General features: G+C 43.9%; 1 protein-coding gene across 7 annotated transcripts in view; it reads right to left on the bottom strand.

The window, feature by feature from the left end:
- DNM1L (dynamin 1 like) overlaps nucleotides 1–26869 on the bottom strand; it is an 817883-nt gene that overhangs the window by 447416 nt on the left and 343598 nt on the right. For all 7 annotated transcript variants that reach the window (XM_030213773.1, XM_030213768.1, XM_030213772.1 and 4 more), the window contains one exon: nucleotides 7751–7871. In XM_030213773.1, coding sequence (XP_030069633.1) covers nucleotides 7751–7871 — 121 coding nt within the window. The remainder of the gene's footprint in view (nucleotides 1–7750; nucleotides 7872–26869) is intronic.

Below are 26869 nucleotides of genomic sequence, written 5' to 3'. Positions count from 1 at the left end.
AAGGTCTTACTCTCTTTAATTTCCACATTGAGTGGAACATTTTCTTGGTTGTGTTTCTCGTATGGTTCTCAAGTGTTAGGTGTCGGTCAATGGTGACTCCAAGGATTTTTAAGGTGTCTGAGATTGGAAGATTCAGTTTAGGTGTATTTATGGTGGTGAATTTGTTTGTGTTGTGCTGAGAGGTGAGTATTAGGCATTGGGTTTTTTCTGCATTGAGTTTCAGCTGAAATGCATCCGCCCATGAGTGCATGATTTGTAGACTTTGGTTGATTTCATTGGAGATTTCCTTTAAATCTTAATTGAATGGGATGAAGATCATTACGTCGTCTGCGTGTATGTATGGGTTGAGATTTTGGTTTGTTAGTAGTTTGGCCAAAGGTATCATCATTAAGTTGAATAGAGTCGGTGAGAGGGGGGATCCCTGTGGGACTCCGAATTCAGGTATCCATGTGGCTGATGTGGTCGATTTGGATGTCACTTGGTATATCTTGTGGTTAGGAACCCCTTGAACCATTTGAGAATGTTACCTCCGATTCCGAAGTACTCAAGGATATGTAGTAGTATTCCATGGTCAACCATGTCGAAGGCGCTAGACATGTCGAATTGTAGAAGTAGTATGTTCTTGCCAGTTGCGATCATTTGTTTGAATTTAGTCATAAGAGTGACTAGTACTGTTTCTGTGCTGTGGTTTGAACGAAATCCTGACTTGGAGACGTGTAATATTGAGAATTTGTGTATCTTTGGGTAAAGGGGTAAGTAGAATATTTCCTTTCTCTTTTGGGAAGAGTCCGTTTTGTAACATATAGTTCAAGTGATTCGTTAGGTCCATTAAAAATTGTTGAGGGGCATATGTCATAAGGTTGTTTGGGCATGTGTCTAGTTTCCAGTGAGATTTGGCAAATCTTTTGAGCGTTTGGAAGATGTTTTCCTCCGATAATGTCTCGAAGTTGGTCCAGGTTCTGTCTGCTGGGTATAGGGTCTGGGTCTAGGTGGTCAAGGAGTTTGGCGTAGTCAATGGTACTGACAGGTATTTTTTTTTCGCAATTGAACAATTTTCTCGTTGAAGTATTTTGCGAAGTTGTCTGCTCCTGGTGTATCTTCGTTATTGGTAGTGACTGGTGTGGTATCTAGTAGTTTATTCACGAGTTGGAAGAGTTTGTGCATGTCCTTGTAGTTTGGTCCAATTTCAGTTTTGTAGTATAGTCTTTTAGTTTGTCTTATGGTATATTTGTATTTTCTTTGAAGTTGTTTCCAGGCGTTGAGTGTGGGTTCGTCCTTCTTTTTATACCATGCACGTTCTAATCTTCTAACTTGTGTTTTTTCAGGTTTTCATTGAACCATGGTGTTGATTTTTTTCTGCGTGAAGTTCTGGTTTGAGTTGGGGCGATATTGTCTAGTATTGATTTGCATCTATCGTCCCATTCTCGTAGGAATTGGTTTGTGTCTGTTTTTATTGTCCATCCATTGTGATAGATCTGTTGCCAGAATGTTACCGGGTCTATTTTTCCTCTCGTGAAATAATGAGTGGAATGGATCGGGTGGATGTGAAGCGACTGTTCACGCTATCCAAAAATACTAGGACTAGAGGGCATGAGTTGAAGCTACAGTGTGGTAAATTTAAAACGAATCGGAGAAAATTTTTCTTCACCCAACGTGTAATTAGACTCTGGAATTCATTGCCGGAGAACGTGGTACGGGCGGTTAGCTTGACGGAGTTTAAAAAGGGGTTAGATAGATTCCTAAAGGACAAGTCCATAGACCGCTATTAAATGGACTGGAAAAATTCCTCATTTTTAGGTATAACTTGTCTGGAATGTTTTTACGTTTGGGGAGCGTGCCAGGTGCCCTTGACCTGGATTGGCCACTGTCGGTGACAGGATGCTGGGCTAGATGGACCTTTGGTCTTTCCCAGTATGGCACTACTTATGTACTTATGTACTTATGTTTTTCGTTCTTGTTTGTTAATAGAGTCTTTCGTGCACCATTGGAGTGAAATGTATGCTTTGTAGTGGTCTGACCACGGTGCTGGTGTCCATTTTGTGTCTATTAATATGAGGTTTGAGTCGGGATCGAATTTATATGTGATGATGTCTAGTGTGTGTCCTTTATTGTGAGTAGGTTGCGTATTTGGTTCGTGTAGATCCCATAGTTTTAGGAACTCTTTGCATTCTTGGGTGCTTGTTGAGGTAGTCTCTTCAAGATGCAGGTTGATATCTCCTATTATAATAAGATTTGAGGTTGAGATACAAGTGTTTGATATAAAGTCCATAAAGTGTGTTTGGGAATCCTGCCAGTTGCCTGGAGGTCTGTAGAGTAGGACTGCGTTAAGGTGTTCCTGCAATTTTGGGTGATTGATTCTTACCGAGGCGATTTCAAGTTGTGGCAGGATGGATTTGGCTGTGGCTGTGATGGTGAACTCGGATTTGTATATTATGGCTATTCCTCCTCCTCTTTTTACTTTCTTGTCCAGTGGTTAATTTTGTATCCTGATGGGCATAAATCTAAAATTATGGGGTCTTTTAGGTCGTGGATCCAGGTTTCAGTGATGAATAGGAGGTCGAGATTATCTGTAGTGATCCAGTCTGTTATGATCTCTGTTTTATTTACTACTGATCTGGCGTTTATGTACCCCATTTGGATTGAGTGTTAAGATTTGTTTTGGGACATGGATGTGTTCATTTTTATCAGTTGCCTGTCTTCTTGGTATTTGGTTCTGTTGTGTCCTTTCTTCCCTGGTTGGTTGTTTCCGTATGTATTTGTTTTTCCTTTTAGTTGGTTGTTATTCTTATGGTCTGTTGAGCTGTGATTAAGTTGTCTGTAGGGTTTGTGTGCTGTGGGTATATTGTTATTTATGTTGGTGGTAGTCCATGCATGGTAAATTAGGGGGAGGAAGTATATTATCATAAGCAAATTGTTGGTGTTCATGTTGGCTATTGTGTGTGGTCTTTGGTTGTGCCTGAGGTGCTAGTGAATGATTTATTATATGAACATCAGTTAGTATCAACTTTTGGCAATATCAACATCAATCAGCGTGAACATAAAGCGGTGAGTAAGTGTAGTATCAAGCAGTGTACGTATTAAGCAATCTTAACATCAAGCAGTGTTAACATCCAGCAGTATCAACTTTAGGCAGCAACAGCATTAATCGGCGTAGACATTAAGCAACCTTAGCATCAGCAGCATTAACATCAGGCAGTATCAGTATTAAGCAGTAAAACATCAGCATTATTCACATTAAGCGGTCTTATGCGAAGACACAGACTACAAGTGGCTGGGCTGTGGTCGGGCCCAAGGCACTGGATACACCAGACGTGGGTATCGGTACCCGAGATGGTCCTGTTGCACCAAGTACAACATTTGAAGCCACTGGGTGTCTTCGATGACATGGAAGGAAAAACGGCTTCGGCAAAATCAAAAGACACGATCGTGCCTGTTAAAAGAAAAAAGGGCACGAAAAGAAGGGAACAAGCTGGCCGCGTCAAAAAAGAAAGGAAACTTTAAAAGGGCACAAAAAAAATAAAGAAAACTATGGGGAAAGTTTTTTTTTTAAGTAAATTGTACAAACAAGAAAAGAAAAAAAAAAAAAAAAAAAAGGCAAAAGCCACAAAACGAAATAGACTCTTCCCGGGCCTGAGAGGAGCAGGGGGAAAAAAAAAAATCGACCGCACCTCAACAAGGAGAAAAAAATAACTGAGTGGGAACGCTTACGCGACGGGCGAGAAATCGGTCTGCGAATGTTCGGAGCGTGCTGCACACGCACCAGAAGACTGTGACAAGATTTTTTAATATTTTGGTTGCCGAATCTTAGGCCGACGTGGACATCGACCCACATGTGAACAAGCAGCCTGCTTGTCCTCGGAGAAAGCATGGAACTCTGAGGTGAGGGAATAGAGCAGAAGATGGATGGGACACAGAGGTGGTGGGTAGGGGAACAAAGCTGAAGATGAGTGGGGACAGGAAAACAGAGCAGAAGATTAATGGGACGATTATTGTTGGGGGGGGGGGGTTGGGGGAGAGCAGGAAATTATGGATGGAAGAGATGGAGAGAGAATTTTGAGGGTATAGGGAGGACCTGAGTATGAGTGGGCTGTGTTGATGGGTAAGAAAAATGAGTGTGAAATGGGAGTTAAGAGAGGGGATAAAGTGTGGGGAAGGCTGCGGCACAATGTGAATGACCTGGAAGACAGGAGAGGATGAAAGGCATTGAAAAGGCATGGAAAATTGGTGAGGGGTATGAGAAGAATGGAATAGTCTCTGAAGGGGTTGAATGACGGTGAAATGGGGTTAAAATGATGGTGAAAGAGAGGCAATAGGAAATGAGGTAGAGGATAAGAAATAGAATAGCCTGGAGGCAAAGGAAAGAAAGAGACTGGGATAGAGCTGGACTAGTGAGGGGATGAGGAGCAGTGGAGGCAGGTGAGAACTGACAGGGTGAAGATAGATATGGAGGACTAGGGAGTAGGTGAAAGATGTACATGAGAGAGATAGAGGGGGCAATGGGAGTACTGGAAAGGGGATGAGAGGGAGATCAGAAAAGCTTGCACGCAGATTGATAAGGAGGAGACTAAGAGGAGGGTGAGAGAAAGAGAGTTAGGGTAAATCAAAGTGGGCAGATATAAATGCAGAGAACAGAAAAATGGGAAAAAAACATGAAAAGAAAAGTCAGAGATGGGGAGAAGGAAAATCTGGAAAATCATTTGGGAGAAGACTGACACAACGAAAGTGGAAAAGAGACTGGGATCAGCACAATTAAAAATAAAATACCCAGATAACAAAGGTAAAAAAAGACAAATATTATTTAATAGTTTTAAAAGATTTGTATGTGTATGCTTTGGAAAATGTACATCTTTTCTATTTTTTATTTTGCAAAGCATAGGTGAAAATGTATTTGCTTCTCTTTTACCAGTATTGCACTGGCTTTCTTGGACAGGGGAGGGGGGTTTTCCATTTTATAAGTACACTAGTAAAAAAGCCCCGTTTCTGATGCAAATGAAACGGGGGCTAGCAATGTTTTCTTCTGTGTGCATGTGGAGTGTGTGTGTCCCTGCCCTCTGGCCTCTCTCCCCTCCTCCCTCTGAGTCCTTCACTGTTACAGAGCCAGCGATTTGATTTCGTGCTCTGCTGTTTTCCTTCACTGACTGTGTTACAGAGAGGGCGGGGCAGACACTCATAGGGAAACCGGATATCTCGCCCCCTTCACACTTCTGGCTGGAGGCTTCATAGAACGTTGGTGTTGCCTTTTATATAGAGAGATAAGAATTGCATACTGGGAGAGACCAAAGGTCCATCAAGCCCAGCATCCTGTTTCCAACAGTGGGCAATCCAGACCACAAATACCTGGCAAGATATACTGCTTATCCCAGAAATAGTGGATTTTCTTCAAGTCCATTTAATAATGGTCTACGGACTTTTCCTTTAGGAAGCCGTCCAAACCTTTTTTAAACTCCGCTAAGCTAACCGCCTTTACTACATTCTCTGGCAACGAATTCCAGAGTTTAATTACACACTGAGTGAAGAAAAAGTTTCTCTGATTTGTTTTAAATTTACTACATTGTAGCTTCATCGCATGCCCCCTAGTCCTAGTATTTTTGGAAAGCGTGAACAGACACTTCACATCTACCTGTTCAACTCCAGTCGTTATTTTATAGACCTCTATCATATCTCCCCTCAGCCGCCTTTTCTCCAAGCTGAAGAGCCCTAGCCGCTTTAGCCTTTCCTCAGAGGGAAGTCGTCCCATCCCCTTTATCATTTTCGTCACCCTTCTGTGCACCTTTTCTAATTCCACTACATCTTTTTTGAGATAAGGCGATCAGAATTGAACACAATATTCGAGGTGCGGTTGCACCATGGAGCGATACAAAGGCATTATAACATTCTCATTTTTGTTTTCCATTCCTTTCCTAATAATACCTAACATTCTATTTGCTTTCTTAGCCGCAGCAGCACACTGAGCAGAAGGTTTCAACGTATCATCAATGACGACACCTACATCCCTTTCTTGGTCCGTGACTCTTAACGTGGAACCTTGCATGACGTAGCTATAATTCGGGTTCCTCTTTCCCACATGCATCACTTTGCACTTGCTCACATTAAACGTCATCTGCCATTTAGATGCCCAGTCTCCTAGGCTCGTAAGGTCCTCTTGTAATTTTTCACAATCCTCCCGCGATTTAACAACTTTGAATAACTTTGTTTCATCAACAAATTTAATTACCTCACTAGTTGCTCCCATCGCTTAGTTTTTGCTTGCATATATTTTGTGCTTCCCTATTCTGTATCAGGTAAGGGTCTAATCCATGTTCTGCAGGAGAGACTGGGGTGAAGGATTCTGCTAGCATGTAGTGTCTGCGCAGGAATCTATAAGAGTCTAACTTGTTTCCGTTTCCCAGTAGCAGGTATACTGCTGCTCTAGGACCCAGTATAATATTTATAATAAGGGTCTTTTGATAGGTGGGTTAGGGCTCTTATGGTTTGGTAGCTTTGCTGTGTAGGTTTTGAATGTCTTTTTGCAGGATTTTGTGTTACATTTAAAATTGTCTGGACCTATTTGAAAGCAGGCACTTGGCATCCAAAATAAAAAAATATCAATAGTCTCCACATCCTGTAGAGTTACCACACAAACAAAAGCCCATCTGACTGGAAGTGAAAGTAGAAAGTGCTATTTATGAGGTGATGATCACAATTTGAATTTTTTTCTTTATGGTGAGTTTAAAGAGGGATAGCACCATTGTTGAGGGGAATATGAGGTTTGTGATACATAACTGGAGGTGAAGGGTTTCTATTGAGATGCTGTCCAATCCTGTAGAGAATTCAGGCTTCAAGTCATTCAGAAAAATGTACTAAAGTTATAATAGCGGTTTTACCTGGTAGCTGAAACTAGCTGGAGGGAAAGGGTTTCTTTATGCATAGAAAGCCCTGTTATCTTATATCGCTAATTTAAAAAAACGGAGTTGGGGAGAGGCAGCTGGGAGATATGATAGAGGTCTATAAAATAATGATGTGAAGTGTCTGTTTACACTTTCCAAAATACTAGGACTAGGGGGCATGCGATGAAGCTACAATGTAGTAAATTTAAACGAATCGGAGAAAAGTTTTCTTCACTCAATGTGTAATTAAACTCTGGAATTCGTTACCAGAGAATGTGGTAAAGGCGGTTAGCTTAGCGGAGTTTAAAAAAGGTTTGGACGGCTTCCTAAAGAAAAAGTCCATAGACCATTATTAAATGGACTTGGGGAAAATCCACTATTTCTGGGTTAAGCAGTATAGAATGTTTTGTACTTTTTTGGGATCTTGCCAGGTATTTGTAACCTGGATTGGCCACTGTTGGAAACAGGATGCTGGGCTTGATGGACCTTTGGTCTTTCCCAGTATGGCAATACTTATGTACTTATGATGTGTGGAAGTTTCACTTTGGCTTCATCTCCATACCTAGATTATTCCCCCCCCCCCCCCCCAACATTGCCACCCCAAATATTTGCCCAACAGGGACTATGGGGCAGTCTCAGAGCAAGCTTTCCTTAAATTCACCTGTCAATAGCCAATAATGAACCACCATAGGAGACTAAGAGAAAATTAATTTCACTGTCCATTCAGCTCTTGGCACCTGCCCAGAGGCTTTCACACAGGATGGAAAAAATGAAGGAAAAATGACAACATCCTTAATAACTCAAGCTGCCAGCCAAAGGGTTTTTGTATCCAAACTTTAGCCTTTAAAAAATGTAATCCTAGAAATAACTAATTCTTTACCCACCTGTTCACCACTCCAATAATACCAAGTTTAACTGGAATGACCCGCCCCATCAGCACGTCCATTGCATCGGTGCCAGCATCCATCAAGTCTAGCTTTGTGATGACAGCAAGGGTCCTTCGGCCTGTATGGTAAAGCAACTATTCATTATAAAAATCCCCACTGTAGTTGTTGCACTTAAAACTCAAGCAATTTATGTGTATCAAAAAGTTGTAATACCATACATAAAATAATGAGTGCTTGGAGGAGCAATCATCTCTTCCATTTTCCTAAGCAGTGTTCATTACAGTAAGACCAACATTCTAGAATATAACATAACCCAGGCAGTAGAATCTCCCTCAACCTTTTTGGGGTTTTAAACCACCTACTAATGCAGACCAGTGACAAATCAGTTTTTTATGGCAGCAGATTACCACTGCACTTTTAAATCTTCATGGTCACATGGCCACCTACAAATAAGTGTTAACATATCAGTGTTTGTCAACATAAATTATTTTCTACTAAATGTGGCCATCTCTGGGAAAACATGACTAAAGACTGTGCACTACTTTCTCTGTCCCCAGTTATGCTACATGTGCTCACAAGGTACCACTCAAAGAGTTTAACTGGTTCTCTTAAAATTATTAATTTTATGTAATGTATTGGGGTTTTTTTTTTATATTTTTTGCTTTGTTAACCATTCTGAGCTACTGGTTTGATATAGTATACAAGAATTTTTATGTTATCTTAAAATATCAGGTGGCCTTAAACAGTGCTTTATACCGCAACCACCTTGCAGGTTGTATGTGGTTGTATGTGGTTTTCATCAAAAAGAATCAGGCATATCTGGGAAGTAACAATAATAAAAAAAGACAAAAATCAAATAAATTATAAAAAAGAATCCAGTATTAAACTTATTTCAAAAATGTCTCAAATAGCCATGTTTTAAGGGTTTTTCTAAATAACAAAAGACTATTGAATGATCTAAAAATGCCAGGAGCTCATTCCAGAATTTTATTGCCATAAAAACAAATGAGGACTGGAAAACTGACTTAAATCTGACAAATTCTGAGGTCAGGAGATGTAAAAGTAAATTATTCTGTAGTTTTTATGGTTTTACCCAGGCAAGGAAGAGTACAAAAAATGACAGCATATATTCAGGAATGAGACCATGTAAAGTTTTAAAGATGATTGTACAAGCTTTAAAATATATCCTAGCTTTAATGGGAAGCCAGTGGGCCTCACCAAGAAAAGAGACGCCCTATCATACGTCTTCGCAGAACAGATGAAACAAACTGCTACAATTTGCAAAGTCTGCAGCCTCTTTAAAATTAGTTGCACACTACAATAGTCCAACTGACTTAAAATTAAGGCCTGAACAACCAACCTAAACTGTAGAAGGCTAAGAAGGATGTCTAATCCTTCTTAGCCTTCTCAGACTAAAAAATAATTTTTTAGTTAGTTGTGCCACATGTTTCTCAAAGGAGAAACCAGTATCCAAAATTACACCCAAAATGATTCAATCGGAAAAGAAATATTGTTTACAGTAATCATATGACATGAAATATTCTGTCCTGGATTACAAACCAAGAAAAATTTTGTTTTGTCCAAATTTAATTTTAGTTTATGAGTAGCTACCCAATCTTCCAATAGCTTAACTCCAAATGTAGTCTTATTATGATCATTTAATAGGCCTACATCCAGGGAAATAAGCAAGGTAATATCATCTGCATAGATAATTTTTTACCACATGATTAGATTTTTCCTAAAGATGACATTACTACATTAAAGACGGGAGATCCCTGAAGGATGCCACACACCGAATCCCAAGAAGGGGAACATTCATTCCTCATTAAGATCTTAAAGTTAGAAATCCCCTAAGCTAATCCAGGCCCGGACCTACTGCCCCGATTTCATCTAATAACCATAATACCAACTCATGATCTATCACAACGATTTTTCACACCTTTTTCATTCTGTGGCACACAAGTGCAAAATTTATCTATTCCATTCCCACAAATAATCTCCTCTAACCCCACCCACACCTGTAACTAAGAAGTAGTTATTTCATTTAACTATGCTGCTGAAAAACTTTAGAGCACTAATTTATCTGCTACTGCGGGAAACTGGAACAACATGGACTGTTACAGATTCCTACACAGACACCACATACCAGCAGAATCCTTCACCTCAGTTGCGGATGTATAACCTGACTCTTACTTGATACAAAATGGGGAACCGCAAAAAAAAAACAAACAAACATGCAAACAAAAACTGAAAGTAGAGAAATGGTAAATTCTCAACAACAACATAATTCAATCACTAATTTGAAAATAAAATTATTTTTCCTGCCTTTGTAGTCTGGTGATTTTATTATTCCAGTCACATTGTTCCCAATTTACTATATCTTTTCTCACCTCCTGTTCTATGTCCGTTTGCCACTAAAATTTCACGTTCAGATTTCTTCAATTTCTCTGCCTCCTTCTCAAGTCTATCTTGTTTTTCCTCTCTTCCCTTCATATGCAGCCTGTCTCCCCTCTTCCCCTTTATGCTGGCCTGGGGGAGGGGGGACAAGATTCCCCAGGCCCTGCTTCAACAGGGGGGAGGAGGGGCTAACCTAGTGGGATGGGGGACCTGGACCCCTCCACTTTGGGCTTGGGTCCACCCAACTGCAGTACCTTGAATGACTGGTGGGGATGCCCAAGCCCTTTCAGCCAAATAGCTCTGAAGACCAAACCTCCGTGTAAGGAAAGTTAGCAGCTGACACCAGCACTCCACACATGCTCAGTTTGCGTGTATGAACTGAGCTTATAAGAGCAGCGCTGGCGTTGGTGGTTAGAAAGCATGCTGCCAACTTCCTAACACCAGGAAGGTTCAGGCCGCCGAGCTATTTGACTGTTATGGCGCTTAAAGATGTTTCAGTGCTAAAGTTCTTTCTGAAGCCTGATTGGGAAACAGACAGAATATTATATTGATCAAGATACTCCACAAGTTGTTTTGTTAACTACAGCTTCTAATGTCTTTACAAACAGTGGCATAGATGTTACCGGCCTATAGTTGCTAACCTGTGAAAATAGACCAGATCAATTATTTAGGACTGGTGTGAGAACAATGTGGCCTAAATAATTAGGATAATGCCCCTGTTCCAAGCACAAATTTAACTAAGCAAATTTTACATTTAACTAAATTTAACATTGAGCCTGCAAAAAGGTGGGATAAGGTGGGGTACAAATGCAATAAATAAATAAATAAAGCCATAAACCAATTTAAAAACACCAGAGGTAGCGTCTTAAAAAGGTAAGTGGGACAACTATCTAGGAAACAATGAGAGGAAGAATATATCAATATTAATTGTTTAGTCTCCTCCAAATTTATCTGATTGAAGAGGCCCATAGTCTATCATTTAAAATACTAGGGTCAGACAGACTTGGGGAACCACAGCAGCCTATTAACTTCTCAAAAGATAAGGCTGGTAACATTTTACGTATCTTTTCAATTTTTGACTTTAAAAATTCTGCTAATTCCTCAGCTCAGGGCCTTATATCTGTGTTAGATTGCGTTACATCCTAAATGTCCCCCAAAGAAAGACGGAAGTCCAAAAGACACCCGGCCTGGTTGAAAAGTGAGGTGAAGGAAGCTATTAGGGCTAAAAAAAACGCTTTCAGAAAATGGAAGAAGGAACCGTCTGAAAATAACAAGAAACAGCATAAGGAGTGTCAAAGCAAATGCAAGGCGCAGATTAAATGTAAGGCGCAGATTAAGAAGGCCAAGAGGGAGTATGAAAAAAAAATAGCATTAGAGGCAAAAAAACATAGTAAAAATTTTTTTCGGTATATTAAAAGCAGGAAGCCGGCAAAAGAATCGGTTGGGCCGCTGGATGACCGAGGGGTAAAAGGGGCGATCAAGGAAGACAAAGACGTAGCAGAGAGACTGAATGAATTCTTTGCTTCGGTCTTCACCGAGGAAGATTTGGGTGGGATACCGGTGTCGGAATGGTATTTCAAGCGGACGAGTCGGAGAAACTTACTGACTTCACGGTAAACCTGGAGGACGTAATGGGGCAGTTCGGCAAACTGAAGAGTAGCAAATCTCCTGGACCGGATGGTATTCATCCTAGAGTACTGATAGAACTGAAAAACGAGCTTGCGGAGCTACTGCTAGTGATATGCAACTTATCCTTAAAATCGAGCGTGGTACCGGAAGATTGGAGGGTGGCCAATGTAACGCCCATTTTTAAAAAAGGCTCCAGGGGAGATCCGGGAATTATAGACCGGTGAGTCTGACGTCGGTGCCTGGGAAAATGGTAGAGGCTATTATTAAAAACAAAATTACAGAGCACATCCGAGGACATGGATTACTGAGACCAAGTCAGCATGGCTTTTGTGTGGGGAAATCTTGCCTGACCAATTTACTTCAATTCTTTGAAGGAGTGAACAAACATGTGGACAAAGGGGAGTCGGTTGATATTGTGTATCTGGATTTTCAAAAGGCGTTTGACAAGGTACCTCATGAAAGGCTACAGAGGAAATTGGAGGGTCATGGGATAGGAGGAAATTTCCTATTGTGGATTAAAAACTGGTTGAAGGATAGGAAACAGAGAGTGGGGTTAAATGGGCAGTATTCACAATGGAGAAGGGTAGTTAGTGGGGTTCCTCAGGGGTCTGTGCTAGGACCGCTGCTTTTTAATATATTTATAAATGATTTAGAGATGGGAGTAACTAGCGAAGTAATTAAATTTGCTGATTACACAAAGTTATTCAAAGTCGTTAAATCGCGACAGGATTGTGAAAAATTACAAGAGGACCTTACGAGACTGGGAGACTGGGCGGCTAAATGGCAGATGATGTTTAATGTGAGCAAGTGCAAGGTGATGCATGTGGGAAAAAAGAACCCGAATTATAGCTACGTCATGCAAGGTTCCACGTTAGGAGTTACAGACCAAGAAAGGGATCTGGGTGTCGTCGTCGATAACACACTGAAACCTTCTGCTCAGTGTGCTGCTGCGGCTAAGAAAGCAAATAGAATGTTGGGTATTATTAGGAAAGGTATGGAAAACAGGTGTGAGGATGTTATAATGCCGTTGTATCGCTCCATGGTGCGACCGCACCTTGAGTATTGTGTTCAATTCTGGTCGCCGCATCTCAAGAAAGATATAGTAGAATTGGAAAAGGTGCAGCGAAGGGCGACTAAAATGATAGCGGGGATGGACGACTTCCCTATGAAGAAAGACTAAGGAGGCTAGGGCTATACAGCTTGGAGAAGAGACGGCTGAGGGGAGACATGATAGAGGTATATAAAATAATGAGTGGAGTGGAACAGGTGGATGTGAAGCGTCTGTTCACGCTTTCCAAAAATACTAGGACTAGGGGGCATGCGATGAAACTAGTGTAGTAAATTTAAAACAAATCGGAGAAAATTTTTCTTCACCCAACGTGTAATTAAACTCTGGAATTCGTTGCCGGAGAAAGTGGTGAAGGCGGTTAACTTAGCAGAGTTTAAAAAGGGGTTGGACGGTTTCCTAAAGGACAAGTCCATAAACCGCTATTAAACGGACTTGGAAAAATCCACAATTCCAGGAATAACATGTATAGAATGTTTGTACGTTTGGGAAGCTTGCCAGGTGCCCTTGGCCTGGATTGGCCGCTGTCGTGGACAGGATGCTGGGCTCGATGGACCCTTGGTCTTTTCCCAGTATGGCATTACTTATGTACTTATGTACCTATCCAAACAGAAAGCTGCCACCATATCTGCACAGGAACAAATACCATCCAAACCTTGGGATCTTGCCACGTACTTGTGACCTGAATTGGCCACTGCTGGAAACAGGATACTACGCCTGATGGACTTTTGGTCTGTCCCAGTACGGCAATGCTTATGTTCTCAACCCGAGTCAACTTTGTTATTCCTTCACAATGACCCAGGTAACAACAGGTGCACATATAACAAGACTCTTCCACTCTCCCCCTTATCCACCCCCTCGGGAAAATAATTCACAAATTCAATAAGGAACTCTGGGCTTGGTATGGTAAAGATTCCCAAAACAAGGACCATAAATACATAAATATTGCCACACTGGGACAGACCAAAGGTACAACAAGCCCAGCATCCTGTTTCCAACAGTGGCCAATCCAAGTCACAAATACCTAGCAAGATCCCAAAAAAGCTCCCCACAAAGGGAGTAGCATGATAGATGAAGGATAAAGCTGAACAGAAGAAAATAAGAATAGCCATACTGGGTCAGACCAATGGTCCATTTACCCCAGTATCCTGCTTCCAACAGTGGCCGAGCAAGGTCACAATTACCGGGCAAAAACCCAAACAGTGGCAATACTCCATGCTACCAATCACAGGGCAAGCAGTAGCTTCCCCATGTCTGTCTCAATAACAGACTACGGACTTTCCCTCCAGGAACCTGTCCAAACCTTTTTTTAAACCCACTGCTGTTACTACAACCTCGAGCAAAGAGTTCCAGATCTTAACTACTTGTTGAATGAAAAAATATTTCCACTTATTTGTTTAAAAAGCATTTCCATGTAACTTCCTTGAGGGTCCCCTGGTTCTCGTACTTTTGGAATGAGTAAAAAAAAATCAATTCACTTATACTTGTTCTACACCACTCAGGCAGGATTTTGTAGACCTCAATCGTATCTCCCCTCATCTGTCTCTTTTCCATGCTGAAGAGCCTCTTTAGCCTTTCCTCATATGAGAACAGTTCCATACCCTTTATCATTTTGGTCGCTCTTCTTTGAGTCTTTTCTAATTCCGCTATAACATTTTTGAGATACAGCGACCAGAATGGAACCCAAAACTAAAAGGGTAAGTGATAAAGAAGCATTATAATATTTTCAGTCTTATTCACCATCCCTTTCCTAATAATTCCTAGCATCCTGTTTGCTTTTTTTGGCCACCGCCACACACTGAGCAGAAGATATCAGCGTATTATCTACGATGACACCTAGATCTTTTTCTTGAGTGCTCAAGGTGGACCCTAGCATCAGGTAACTATGATTTGGATTATTCTTTCCAATGTGCATCACTTTGCATTTGTCTACATTAAATTTCATCTGCCATGTGGATGCCCAGTTTTCCAATTTCCTAAGGTCTTCCTGCTATTTTTCACAGTCCACATGTGTTTTAACAACCCTGAATAGTTTTGTATCATCTGCAAATTTAATCATCTCACTCGTTTCGATTTCCATATCATTTATAAATATGTTAAAAAGCACCGGTCCCAGTACTGATCCCTTTGGCACTCCACTGTTCACCCTCCTCCAATGACAGAATTGACCATTTAATCTTACCCTCTATTTTCTATTCAGTAACCAATTCCAAATCCACACCAGGCCTATCCCATGACTCTAATTTTCTCATGAGGAACTTTGTCAAAAGCTTTCTGAAAACGCAGATAAACTACATCAACCAGCTCACCTTTATCCACATGTTTATTCATGCCTTCAAAGCAATGAAGCAGATTGGTGAGGCAAGACTTCCCTCAGCTGAATCCATGCTGACTCTGTCCCATTAAACCATGTTTGTCTAAGTGTTCTGTAATTTTATTCTTTATAATAGCTTCCACTATTTTGCCCAGCACCGACATCAGGCTTACCGGTCTATAATTTCCTGCATCACACCTAGAACCCTTTTTAAAAAATTGGCGTCACAGTGGCCACCCTCCAATCTTCAGGTACTACAGATGATTTGAACTAACAGCAGATCAGCAATTTCATGCTTGAGTTCTTTGAGTACCCTTGGATGTATGTCATGTGGTCCAGGTCATTTTGCTCAGTACATCTTTCAGGTTCACCAAGATTTCTTTCAGTTTCTCTGCATCATCACCCTTGAAAATCAATTCCGGTACAGGCGGATCTCTTACATCTTCTTCCGTAAAAACAAAAGCAAAGAATTCATTCAGTTTGTCTGCTATGGCCTTGTCCTCCTTGAGCGCCTGCTAGAGGCTATTTGTTAATGCTGTGGTACAGCACAGCTCAGGTCCGCCCGCACCTGCCGCTTGTGCTCTACACTAGCACCCTCCTCCCACCGACTGGGTCACAACCGCCTCTGGGCGAGTCTCCCGCTCTCAAATAATCCCCGGTGATTTCTCGTTTACTGGAGGCCACATTCCCAGTGGTTCCACAGTTCCCAGAAAGAACTCACAGGCCCAACACACAAACCACACACACAGTCCAGACAAGCAGAGCCAATAAAACTGAAATTTGCTTAATGTCTTAAAAATATTGAAGAATGAACAGAAAAAGTGCAATCAGCAAACAATAACAAGTAACTGAAATATGGAACTATTATAAAACTATCTAAACATTTGTTTACTTTCTAAAAAGTACATGGGGAGATCAGGAATATAACTGTTCACAGAGCCTCAGAAAAGAGATCCTACTTCTCTTTTCTTTCTGGCTAAGACTGAAGAAAAAAATCAGTAACTTCTGGGTAACTTCAACTCCAGGAAAATGAGAGCCCAGAACAACATTTGAAAAAGCGAAGATACATACCCGTAGCAGGCATTCTCCGAGGATAGCAGGCTGATTGTTCTCACATGTGAGTCGATGTCCGCGTCAGCCCGGGAAACCGACAATTTTGCCAGCAAAATATTTAAGAACTTTTCCAGAGTTTTCTGGCGCGTGTGCAGCGCGGCTGTCTTCCCGCCCGTCACGTGAGCGTTCCTGCTCAGTTTAATCAAAAGGAAAATAAACAACAACTCCAAAGGGGAGGTGGGCGGGTTTGCGAGAACAATCAGCCTGCTGTCCTCAGACAATACCTGCTAAAGGTATGCATCTTCACTTTCTCCGAGGACAAGCAGGATGCTTGTTCTCACATGTGGGGTATCCCTAGCAACCAGGCTCACTCAAAACAATGAACACTGGTCAATTGGGCCTCACAACGGCAAGGACATAGACTGACCTGAAAACATAAGAACTAACTGAGAGTGCAGCCTGGAACAGAACAAAAATGGATCTAGGGGGGTGGAGTTGGATTCTAAACCCCGAACAGATTCTGCAGCACCGACTGCCGCGTCGGGTATCCTGCTGTGAGATGTGAATTTGTGGACTGATGACTAGGTTCCAGCCTTGCAAATCCCTTCAATGGAGGCTGACTTTAAGTGAGCCACTGACGCAGCCATGGCTCTAACATTATGAGCCGTGACATGGCCCTCCAGAGTCAGCCCAGCTTGGGCATAAGTGAAGGATATGCAATCTGTTAGCCAATTGGAGATTGTGTGTTTTCCGAAGGTGACTGCCCTCCTGTTGGGCTCAAAAGACACAGACAACTGGGAGGACTATCTAAAGGGCTTCGTCCGCTCCACGTAAAAGGCCAATGCTCTCTTGAAGTCCAAGGTGTGCAAACTGCTTTTGCCAGGGCGGATATGAGGACGGAGAAAGAATGATAGCAAGACAATTGACTGGTTCAGACGGAACTCCGACACCACCTTTGGCAGGAACTTAGGGTGTGTGCGGAGGACTACTCTGTTGAGATGAAACTTGATATAAGGTGCATGCACTAACCAAGGCCTGAAGCTCACTGACTCTACGAGCTGAATTAACAGCCACCAAGAAAACGACCTTCCAGGTCAAGTACTTCAGATGGCAGGAATTCCGTGGCTAAAAAGAAGCTTTCATCAGCTGAGTGATAACGATGTTGAGATCCCATGACACTGGTGGAGGTTTGACAGGGGGCTTTGACAAAAGCAAACAACTAAAGGCTGTCCAGAGATAGGCTTACCCTTTACACGGCGATAAGCACTAATCACACTAAGGTGAACTCTTACGGAGTTGGTCTTGAGACCAGACTCTGACAAGTGTAGAAGGTATTCAAGCAGGGTCTGTGTAGGACAAGAAAGAGGATCTAGGGCCTTGCTGTCACACCAGATGGCAAACCTCCTCTATTTAAAAGAGTAACACCTCTTTGTGGAATCTTTCCTGGAAGCAAGCAAGACTCGGGAGACACCCTCTGAAAGACACAAGGAGGCAAATTCTAAGCTCTCAACATCCAGGCCATGAGAGCCAGAGTCTGGAGGTTGGGATGAAAAAGCGACCCCTCGTTCTGAGTGATGGAAAACAGTCCAATCTCCACGGTTCTTCGGAGGACAACTCCAGAAGAAGAGGAAACCAAATCTGACGCAACCAGAAAGGTGCTATCAGGATCATGGTTCCGCAGTCTTGCTTGAGTTTCAGCAAAGTCTTCCCTACTTGAGATATGGGAGGATACGCACACAGAAGGCCTGTCCCCCCCAATGCAGGAGAAAGGCATCTGACGCTAATCGGTCGTGGGCCTGAAGCCTGGAACAGAACTGAGGGACCTTGTGATTGATCTGCGTGGCAAAACGATCCACCGAGGGGGTGCCCCGCGCTCAGAAGATCTTGCAGACTACGCCCATGTTTAGAGACCACTCATGAGATTGCATTATCCTGCTCAGTCTGTTGAGCAGACTGTTGTTTACACCTGCCAGATAAGTGGCTTGGAAAAACATGCCGTGATGGCGTGCCCAAAGCCACATCTGGACGGCTTCTTGACACAGAGGGCGAGATCCGGTGCCCCCATGCTTGTTGGTGTAAAACATGGCAACCTGATTGTCTGTTTGAATTAAGATGACATGGTTGGACAGCCAATCTCTGAAAGCTTTTAGAGCGTTCCACATCACTCTAAATTCCAGGAGGTTGATCTGCAGACCTTTTTCCTGAAAGGACCAGGCTCCCTGTGTGGAGCCCATCTACATGATCTCCCCACCCCAGGAGAGATGCATCTGTCGTCAGCACTTTCTCTGGCTGAGGAACTTGGAATGGTCGCCCCATGGTCAAATTGGATCGCATCGTCCACCACTAAAGAGAATTCTGAAAGCTGGTGGACAGTTGGACTACATCTTCTAGATCCCCCGCAGCTTGAAACCACTGGGAAGCTAGGGTCCATTGAGCTGATCTCATATGTAGACATGCCATGGCAGTTACATGAAGTGTAGAGGCCATGTGCCCCAAAAGTCTCAACATCTGCAGAGCCGTGACCTGCTGGGATGCTCGAACCATGGACACCAGGGACAGAAAGTTGTCTGCCCTTGCCTCGGGAAGGTAAGCTCGAGCTGTCTGAGTATTCAACAGGGCTCCAATGAATTCCAATTTTTAGACTGGGATGAGATAGGACTTGGGTAATTTATGACGAACCCCAGTAGCTCTAGCACCCGAATAGTCACTCGCATATACTCCACAGCACCATCCTCCAAGGTGCTCTTCACCAGCCAATTGTCGAGATAAGGACACATGCACTCCCAGTCTGCGTAGCGATGCTGCGACTACAGCTAGGCATTTGGTAAACACTGTGGGCGCAGACGGCAGGCCAAAAAGCAGTACACGGTACTGAAAGTTCTGTGTTCCTAGCCAAAATTGAAAATATTTCCTGTGAGCTGGGAGTATCGCGATGTGGGTGTAAGCATCCTTTAAGTCCAGAGAGCATAGCCAATCGTTTTCCTGAATCATGGGAAGAAGGGTGCCCAGGGAAACCATCCTGAACTTTTCTCGGACTAGAAATTTGTTCAGGGCCCTTAAGTCTAGGATGGGAAGCATCCCCCCTGTTTTTTTTTGCACAAGGAAGTACCTGGAATAGAATGCCAGCCCTTCTTCCCCTGGTGGAACGGGTTCGACCGCTTGGGTCTGTAGAAAGGCGGAGAGTTCCTCTGCAAGTACCTGTTTGTGCTGGGAACTGTAAGAATGATCTCACAGTAGACAATTTGGAGGTTTTGATTCTAGACTGAGGGTGTATCCTGACCGGACTATTTAAAAAACCCACTGATCGGAGGTTATGAGAGGCCACCTTTGGTGAAAAAATATCAACCTCCCCCCGACCGGCAAGTCGTCCGGCACGGACAGTTTTTCTGAGGCTATGCTAAACTGCTTTTTGAGCTGGTCAACAAGATCCTCTATTTTCTCACCAAAAAGGTTATCCCCCCGGCAAAGAACATCCGCCATCCACTGCTGGACCGAATGATCCAGGTCAGACACACGCAGCCATGACAGTCTGTGCATCACTATACCTTGGGCAGCGATTCTGGATGTTACATCAAAAGTGTCGAATGTACCCCTGGCCAGGAATTTTCGACACGCCTTCTGCTGCCTGACCACCTGGTGAAAAGGCTCGGCCTGCTCCGGAGGGAGCGCATCAACCAAGCTAGACAGTTGCCTCACCGAGTTCCGCAAGTGGATGCTCGTGAAGAGCTGGTATGTCTGGATTTTGGCAGCGAGCATAGCGGCCTGATACGCCTTCCTCCCCAAAGAGTCCAAGGTTCTAGATTCTCTGCCTGGGGGCACTGAGGCATAGTCCCTTGGCCCTTTTGAGAGCGGAGTCCACCACCATGGAATTGTGAGGTAGCTGAGACTTCATCAATCCAGTTTCCCCGTGGATCCGATACTGGGATTCAGTTCTTTTCAGGATCACGGGGTTAGACAGAGGGAACGACCAGTTTCGCATAAAGACTTCCTTCAGTACATTATGTAACGGAGCCGTTGCAGCCTCTCTAGGTGGAGAAGGATAATCCAGGACCTCGAGTATCTCAGCCCTGGGCTCATCCTCAACCTCCATAGGGAAGGGAATAGCCGCAGAGACTCTCCGGTGGAGACAGTCTCCTTTCTGATGGAGGAGAAGGTTCAGAAGGAATCCCAAAGCACTTGTTAGAAGAAAAATACCTGGGATCCTCCTCTTCCTCCCACGAACGCTTATCTTCAGTATCGTAGAAGACATCTCTCAGAGCAGTCCATAACTGAGCCTGCCTCGACGCCGAGGAACAACGTCCTCGATGGCGGTGCCAAGAAGTTGACGCCTGCCTGGACTCCGGTGCAGCTTCCTCCACCGACATTGAAGGAGAGTCGACCTGGGTGGCAGCCGGCACCGAGGTCGGGGACCTCACCACAGGCGAAGGGCCAGAGACAGCTGTATACGACGGTATGGAAGGCACAAGCACCCCCGACACCGAAGCAGCCTGGCACAGTAACCATTCCATAAGCTCTGGAAGCAGGGCCCTTATGCGCTCATCGAGAGCCACCGTCGGACAAGGCTGCGGGGTCGGGATAGGAGCCAGTGGCAGAATCTGTCGAGGCTCGGGAGTAGGTACCAGACTGCTACACTGACAAATCGGCACCTCCTGAATAGAGGGGGAGCAGTCCTCTCAGCACCGATGCTTCTCAGGTGCCGATTCCCTCGATGCCCCGGAGCTCCCGGCACCATGTGTCGAAGGAGAACGATGATGATGCTTCTTCGCCTTCGCTCGACACCCCGTCATCGAGACTCCTTGGTACCGATGAGGAATAAGTGGAATCCTCACGTCTCCTCCGGGCCGGGTCTGACGAAGCTCGGTCCCGGTGGGCCTGCATAACAGGAGGCCGCGAGACAGGTGGAGACCCACTCGATGCCTCACTGCTCCTAGCACTAGTTGGCCATTCCGCATCCATTACCTTCGCTCCCGATGTCAATGCCTCCGACCTCGGTACTGAAGTCGATGTCAAAGGAGTGGACTGAGCCCCATAAAGCTTCTCTCGTTGGGCGTCTCGAGACGCTTGTGTCCGTATCTTCATGCGAAGACACAGACTACAAGCGGCTGGGCTGTGGTCGGGCCCAAGGCACTGGATACATCAAGCGTGGGTATCGGTACCCGAGATACTCCGGTTGCACAGAGTACAAATGTTTGAAGCCGCTGGGTGTCTTCGATGACACGGAAGAAAAAACGGCTTCGGCAAAAAGAAAAAAGGGCACAAAAAGAAGGGAGCAACCCGACCGCGCAGCCTAATCCGTCCGCATCGAAAAACAAAGGAAACTTAAAAAGGGGCAAAAAAGTAAAGAAAAAACTACAGGAGTTTTTTTTTTTTTATTGTAAATTATAACAAAAAAGAAAGAAAAAAAAAGACAAAAAGACAAAAGACAACGCAGAAAACTCTTTCCTGGGCCTGAGAAGAGTGGGGAAATCTCGACCACACCTCACCACAGAGAAAAAAATAATTGAGCGGGAACGCTCACGCGACAGGTGGGAAGACGGCCGTGCATGCTCGGTGTGCGCTGCACGCATGCCAGAAGACTCTGGAAAAGTTTTCTTATATTTTTCTGGCAATTCCCGTGCCGACACGGATGTTGACACATATGTGAGAACAAGCAGCCTGCTTGTCCTCGGAGACTAGATGGGTACATCACTGCAGCACTCCCCCTTTCTCTGTGTTAACTAAAGGAGGAAAGGTCAGTTCTTTTTAGCAGCTTCAAACATAACATGTACCACCTGCTGGACAAACTAGAAAAATTCACATCAAGTATTAAGGCAGTTTTACAGGCTTAAAAACCTCCCACTGTTCTGTCACAATCAGTAACTGTGCGACCCTCATGGAATATACCTCTACAAAACCGAGGCCCCACTCAAGGATGCACCAAGCACTCCAACAACCTACCAGTACGATTTCCATATCCTTACAGCCTATGTTGACAATACACTCTGGATTTCACTGTTTGTCCGTGTACCTTAACATTCAGTGCCACCATATGCTTGTAAATTATACCTATGCAGTGGTGTGGGAAAAGATATCCAAAGTTTCTTACACCACTTAACCTGCTTTTCCAAATATAACAATTCCTTGGTATAATGCCTATGTTTACAAATGACATAGGCAATGGTTTCCCTCCTTAACACCATTTTGGCAGCCTCCCAAAACAACAAGGATTCCGAAACATGTGAAGCATTATCCTTCATGTATTGCTTCCTTTTCTGTACTATAAATTGCTTATATTGAGAAGCACTATAAACCTGGGTCGGAAACCGCTAACTACTTCCATCCTCTCGACCACCCAGAATCCCATGTACATCCAACCATATCACAGCTTCTTTAATGGAGAGAAACGTGGCAGCTGTGACAAACATATAATCCCAACTGCTCGACATGACTGGATGCACCCGGGCCAACACAGAGCGAGTCCAAAGTATAAAACAAAGTCCAAATAGCCAAAAAGAAGCACTAGCAACCTTCAAAATCAGTACACAAACCCTTTAATCGTGTAACTTGAACAATCTTTCCGGATGCGCCCAGGCAACATGAGTGAAATCTTTTTCCAAAGGGTGCAAAATACGCTATGGGTCAACTAAATCCAAAACATCAAAAAACATGTTTAAAACCTGTACTAGCCCTTAAATCAACTGGGGTAGGTTTACCCAACTTATCAACAGTAGAGTCTATCGTAGCATTAAAATCACCCAGCACCATAAATGAGATATGTAAATAAGGACTACTAAGCTTTACCAGATGACAAGAGAAGTCTGTATTAAAAACATTAGGGGCGGAGTCATGTGACGCTATGATCAGGAGCAGTTGCTAGCTTCTCTGCTCTTCCCACCTCTTCATAAATCCCGCAATCACAGCACCTCAAAACTCAAAGTCTTAGGGAAGGAGTCACGTGACGCTATGATCAGCAGCGGTTGCTAGCTGATCTGCTCTTGCTACCTCTTCATAAATCCCGCAATCACAGCACCTCAAAACTCAAAGTCTCTCCCCTAATCTTGACAAAGGACTTTACTGTATAACCGGGGACCCTTTTTGATTGGAGTGTGGTGCAGTATGGCATCTAAAGCGCACAAGGAAAAAGAGAAAAATCGGCTAACCGAAAACAAGATGGCAACGCCGGTGATTCCTGCGAGCTCTGTTGGATCGACATGGGCGGTAGAGATTGTTGCTGAAGTGACCAGGGTGATGGAGTCGATTTTAGATAAGAGGCTAAGCTCTAGATTCCAAGCTAGAGCGCCGGCAGAGCAAAGTGGAACAACTAAGTCAAGACTTGGCAATGTTCCTGCAGTGTATGGGAGACTTGGAGTGGTGCACTCTTGGATGCAAAAGTTGATGGATTTCTACGCTGAGAACTAGAGGATCTAGAGAACAGATCTAGGAGGAACAATTTCCATTTTGTGGGTCTATCTGAAGCGCTGGGGACCTTCGGGATTTCCTAGAAACTTGGTTGGAGAAGGAGCTGGCGATTCAGACCTCAGTGGGACCGTTGCAGAAAGAGCATGCGAACAGAGTGGGACCTAAACAACCCAGTTCTACTCAGCCTCATGTGGTTATTTGCCGGTTCCTGAACTTTAATCACAAAGTGGTGATCCTGCAAGCTTTGAGGGGAGAAAAAGAACTTCACTACAATAATTGCAGAGTTCTCTGCTTCCAGGATTACTCTGCATTGTGGTGGCTCAGCGGTGGAGTTTCTCACCTGTTTGTTCGCAGTTTGTTAAACGTAAGATTAAATTTGCTCTCCTCTACCCTGCTAAACTAAGAATAACTTACCAATCAACCACAAAGTCCTTCATTTCGGTAGAAGAAGCACAGAGCTTTGTGAGTCAGCTGGGCCTGGCAAAGACATGTGGGGAGAAATCAGTAGAGTGATTTCCTGATGGCTATGCTACTAGATCTACTTGGCAGCAAGCAAGAGTTGACTACCGAGATTTGGAGGCTTGAGGGAGCAGCATGTGACTCTTGCTTTATGTTTGAATGCTGAAGCTGTGAATGATAATTGTCTGCTTTTTTTTTTCTGCTCTCTCCATCTTTGAACTGAATAACTCGCATTTGAGCAGCCTCTTTTGGTATTGTGGTAGTATGGGTTATGAGAGGGGACTGTAGGTTGTGTAATTGTAATTTTGGGAGTGTCTGTGAGGGTATGTTGGTGAGGTTACTATTGCAATGAGGTTACCTGGGATTAGGGTTCTTTAAAAGTTTGTTATAAAGGGATTTGTGGGGGAGGGCATTGGGAATAGTGGGAGGGGTATGGGGGAGAAGGGAGAGAGGAGACCTTTGGAGAGGGTAGGGGTTTGGGTTCAGAGATTGTCTGTGGATGTGGGGTAAGTTACTAGCCAGATTGTTAGCGAGGAAGCAGGCATCTAGAGCCATTGTTTCCATTAGGAACCACTTGGAGATTCCTTCACACAGATAATGAATTTCGAGATGGCTTTAAAACTTTTTATCAAACTTTGTACACACCTCAGGTAATCTTTATTTGTACAGCTTGGATCTTCCTCGGCTATCTCAATCAGATCATGAGACTTTGAACGCGCCCATTCATCCCGAAGAGGTCTACTGGGCGATAAGTGGTAGTCAGCTGGGCAAGACCCTGGGACTGGATGGCATCCGGGCTGAATTTTACAAGATGCTGGGTGATGCCACTGTAGGGCCATAACTAAGGTGTTTAATGCTTGGGTGGATGCATGGATTCTACCAAGGCAATTGAACTTAGCACAAATTACAGTGTTGCCAAAACCGGATCGAGATCCAACCTTGCCAGCGTCATACAGACCAATATCCCTCTTGAATCATGAGGTAAAACTTTTTGCTAAAATACTGGCTAACCGTATGGGTCGGGTATTGCCCTCCCTCATTCATAAATCACAGGTGGGGTTTGTTCAAAACCGTTCAGTAGTAAAAAATATTAGGCGCATATTGGCTTCGTTGGAGTTTGTGGGCATTTGTCGGAAGCCTTCCTTACTTGTAAGTTTTGATGCCGAGAAGACTTTCAACCGTGTCCAGTGGGATTTTTTATTTGCAGCGTTAGAAGCCAATGGTTTATGGCAGCGGTCCAGTATTTTTACATACTCCTCGCCCTGCTGGCCGTGGGGGCGGTGTTGGACTACTTCTCTCTCCCTCCTCCAGATTTCAACCCCTTCTTCCACCTCAATCTCACTGTTTTTCCTCCTTTGAAGTCCACTCTATCCGCCTTTTCTCTCCTCTGCCTCTTCGAATAGCGGTCATTTATCGTCCCCCTGATAAGTCCCTTCCATCCTTTCTCAGTGACTTTGATGCCTGGCTTGCCTTCTTCCATGATCCTTCCTCCCCCTCTCTCATCCTTGGTGACTTTAATATTCCTGCTAATGATCCTTCCAACTCTTATATTTCCAAGTTACTCGCTTTAATGTCCTCCTTTAATCTCCAACTATGCTCCACCTCCCCCACTCATCAAAATGGTCACTGTCTTGATCTCATCTTCTCCTCCAACTGTTCACCCTCTAGTTTCCTTGCCTCTGATCTTCCCTCCTCTGATCACCATCTTATAACTTTCACACTTAAATCTCCTCCCTCCCAGTCCCGTCCTATCTTATCTAATTTATCTAGGAATCTTCACGATATTGACCCTTCATCTCTATCCTCCCATGTTTCAAACCTCCTCTCTACTGTGGCACCATCCACATCTGTCAACAAGGCTGTTTCTTCTTACAATACTCTATCCTCTGCCTTAGACACTCTTGCACCTTTGATGACCCCAACCTTGGCTGACTTCTAATATCCGCTACCTATGTTCCTGTACCCGCTCCGCCGAACGCCTCTGGCGGAAATCTCGGGCCCTTGCTGATTTCTTACACTTTAAATTCATGCTGTCCTCCTTCCAATCTGCTCTTTTACGTGCCAAACAGGATTATTATATCCAACTGACCAACTCTCTTGGCTCTAACCCTCGACTTCTCTTCACCACATTGAACTCTCTCCTCAAGGTGCCCCCTCCCCCAACTCCCCCTTCATTATCTCCTCAGACCCTTGCTGAATTCTTTCACAACAAGGTTCAAAAGATAAACCTTGCTTTCTCTACCTCACCACCTCTCCCTCCACTAGTCCGTTCCCCTCTCTCTCCTTCCCCTCATTCCCTTTCCTCCTTTCCTGAAGTTACTATTGAGGAAACTACACTTCTTTCTTCCTCAAAATGTACCACCTGTTCCTCTGATCCCATTCCCACCCACCTTCTTAATGCAATCTCTCCTGCTCTTATTCCTTTTATCTGTCACATTCTCAACCTCTCACTTTCCACTGCGACTGTCCCTGCTGCCTTTAAACATGCTGTGGTCACACCTCTCCTTAAGAAGCCTTCACTCGACCCTACTTGTCCCTCTAATTACCGACCCATCTCCCTCCTTCCTTTTCTCTCCAAATTACTTGAGCGTGCTGTTCACCGCCGCTGCCTTGATTTTCTCTCCTCACATGCTATTCTTGACCCACTACAATCTGGTTTTCGCCCTCCCCACTCAACCGAAACTGCGCTTACTAAAGTCTCCAATGACCTATTACTGGCTAAATCCAGAGGTCAATATTCCATCCTCATTCTTCTTGATCTTTCCGCTGCTTTTGACACTGTCGATCACAGCATACTTCT

Source organism: Microcaecilia unicolor, chromosome 9 (assembly GCF_901765095.1).
Source record: "Microcaecilia unicolor chromosome 9, aMicUni1.1, whole genome shotgun sequence".
NCBI lineage: Eukaryota > Metazoa > Chordata > Amphibia > Gymnophiona > Siphonopidae > Microcaecilia > Microcaecilia unicolor.
Note: the sequence above shows the minus strand (reverse complement) of the source record. Positions and strands in the feature narration are given on the sequence as shown.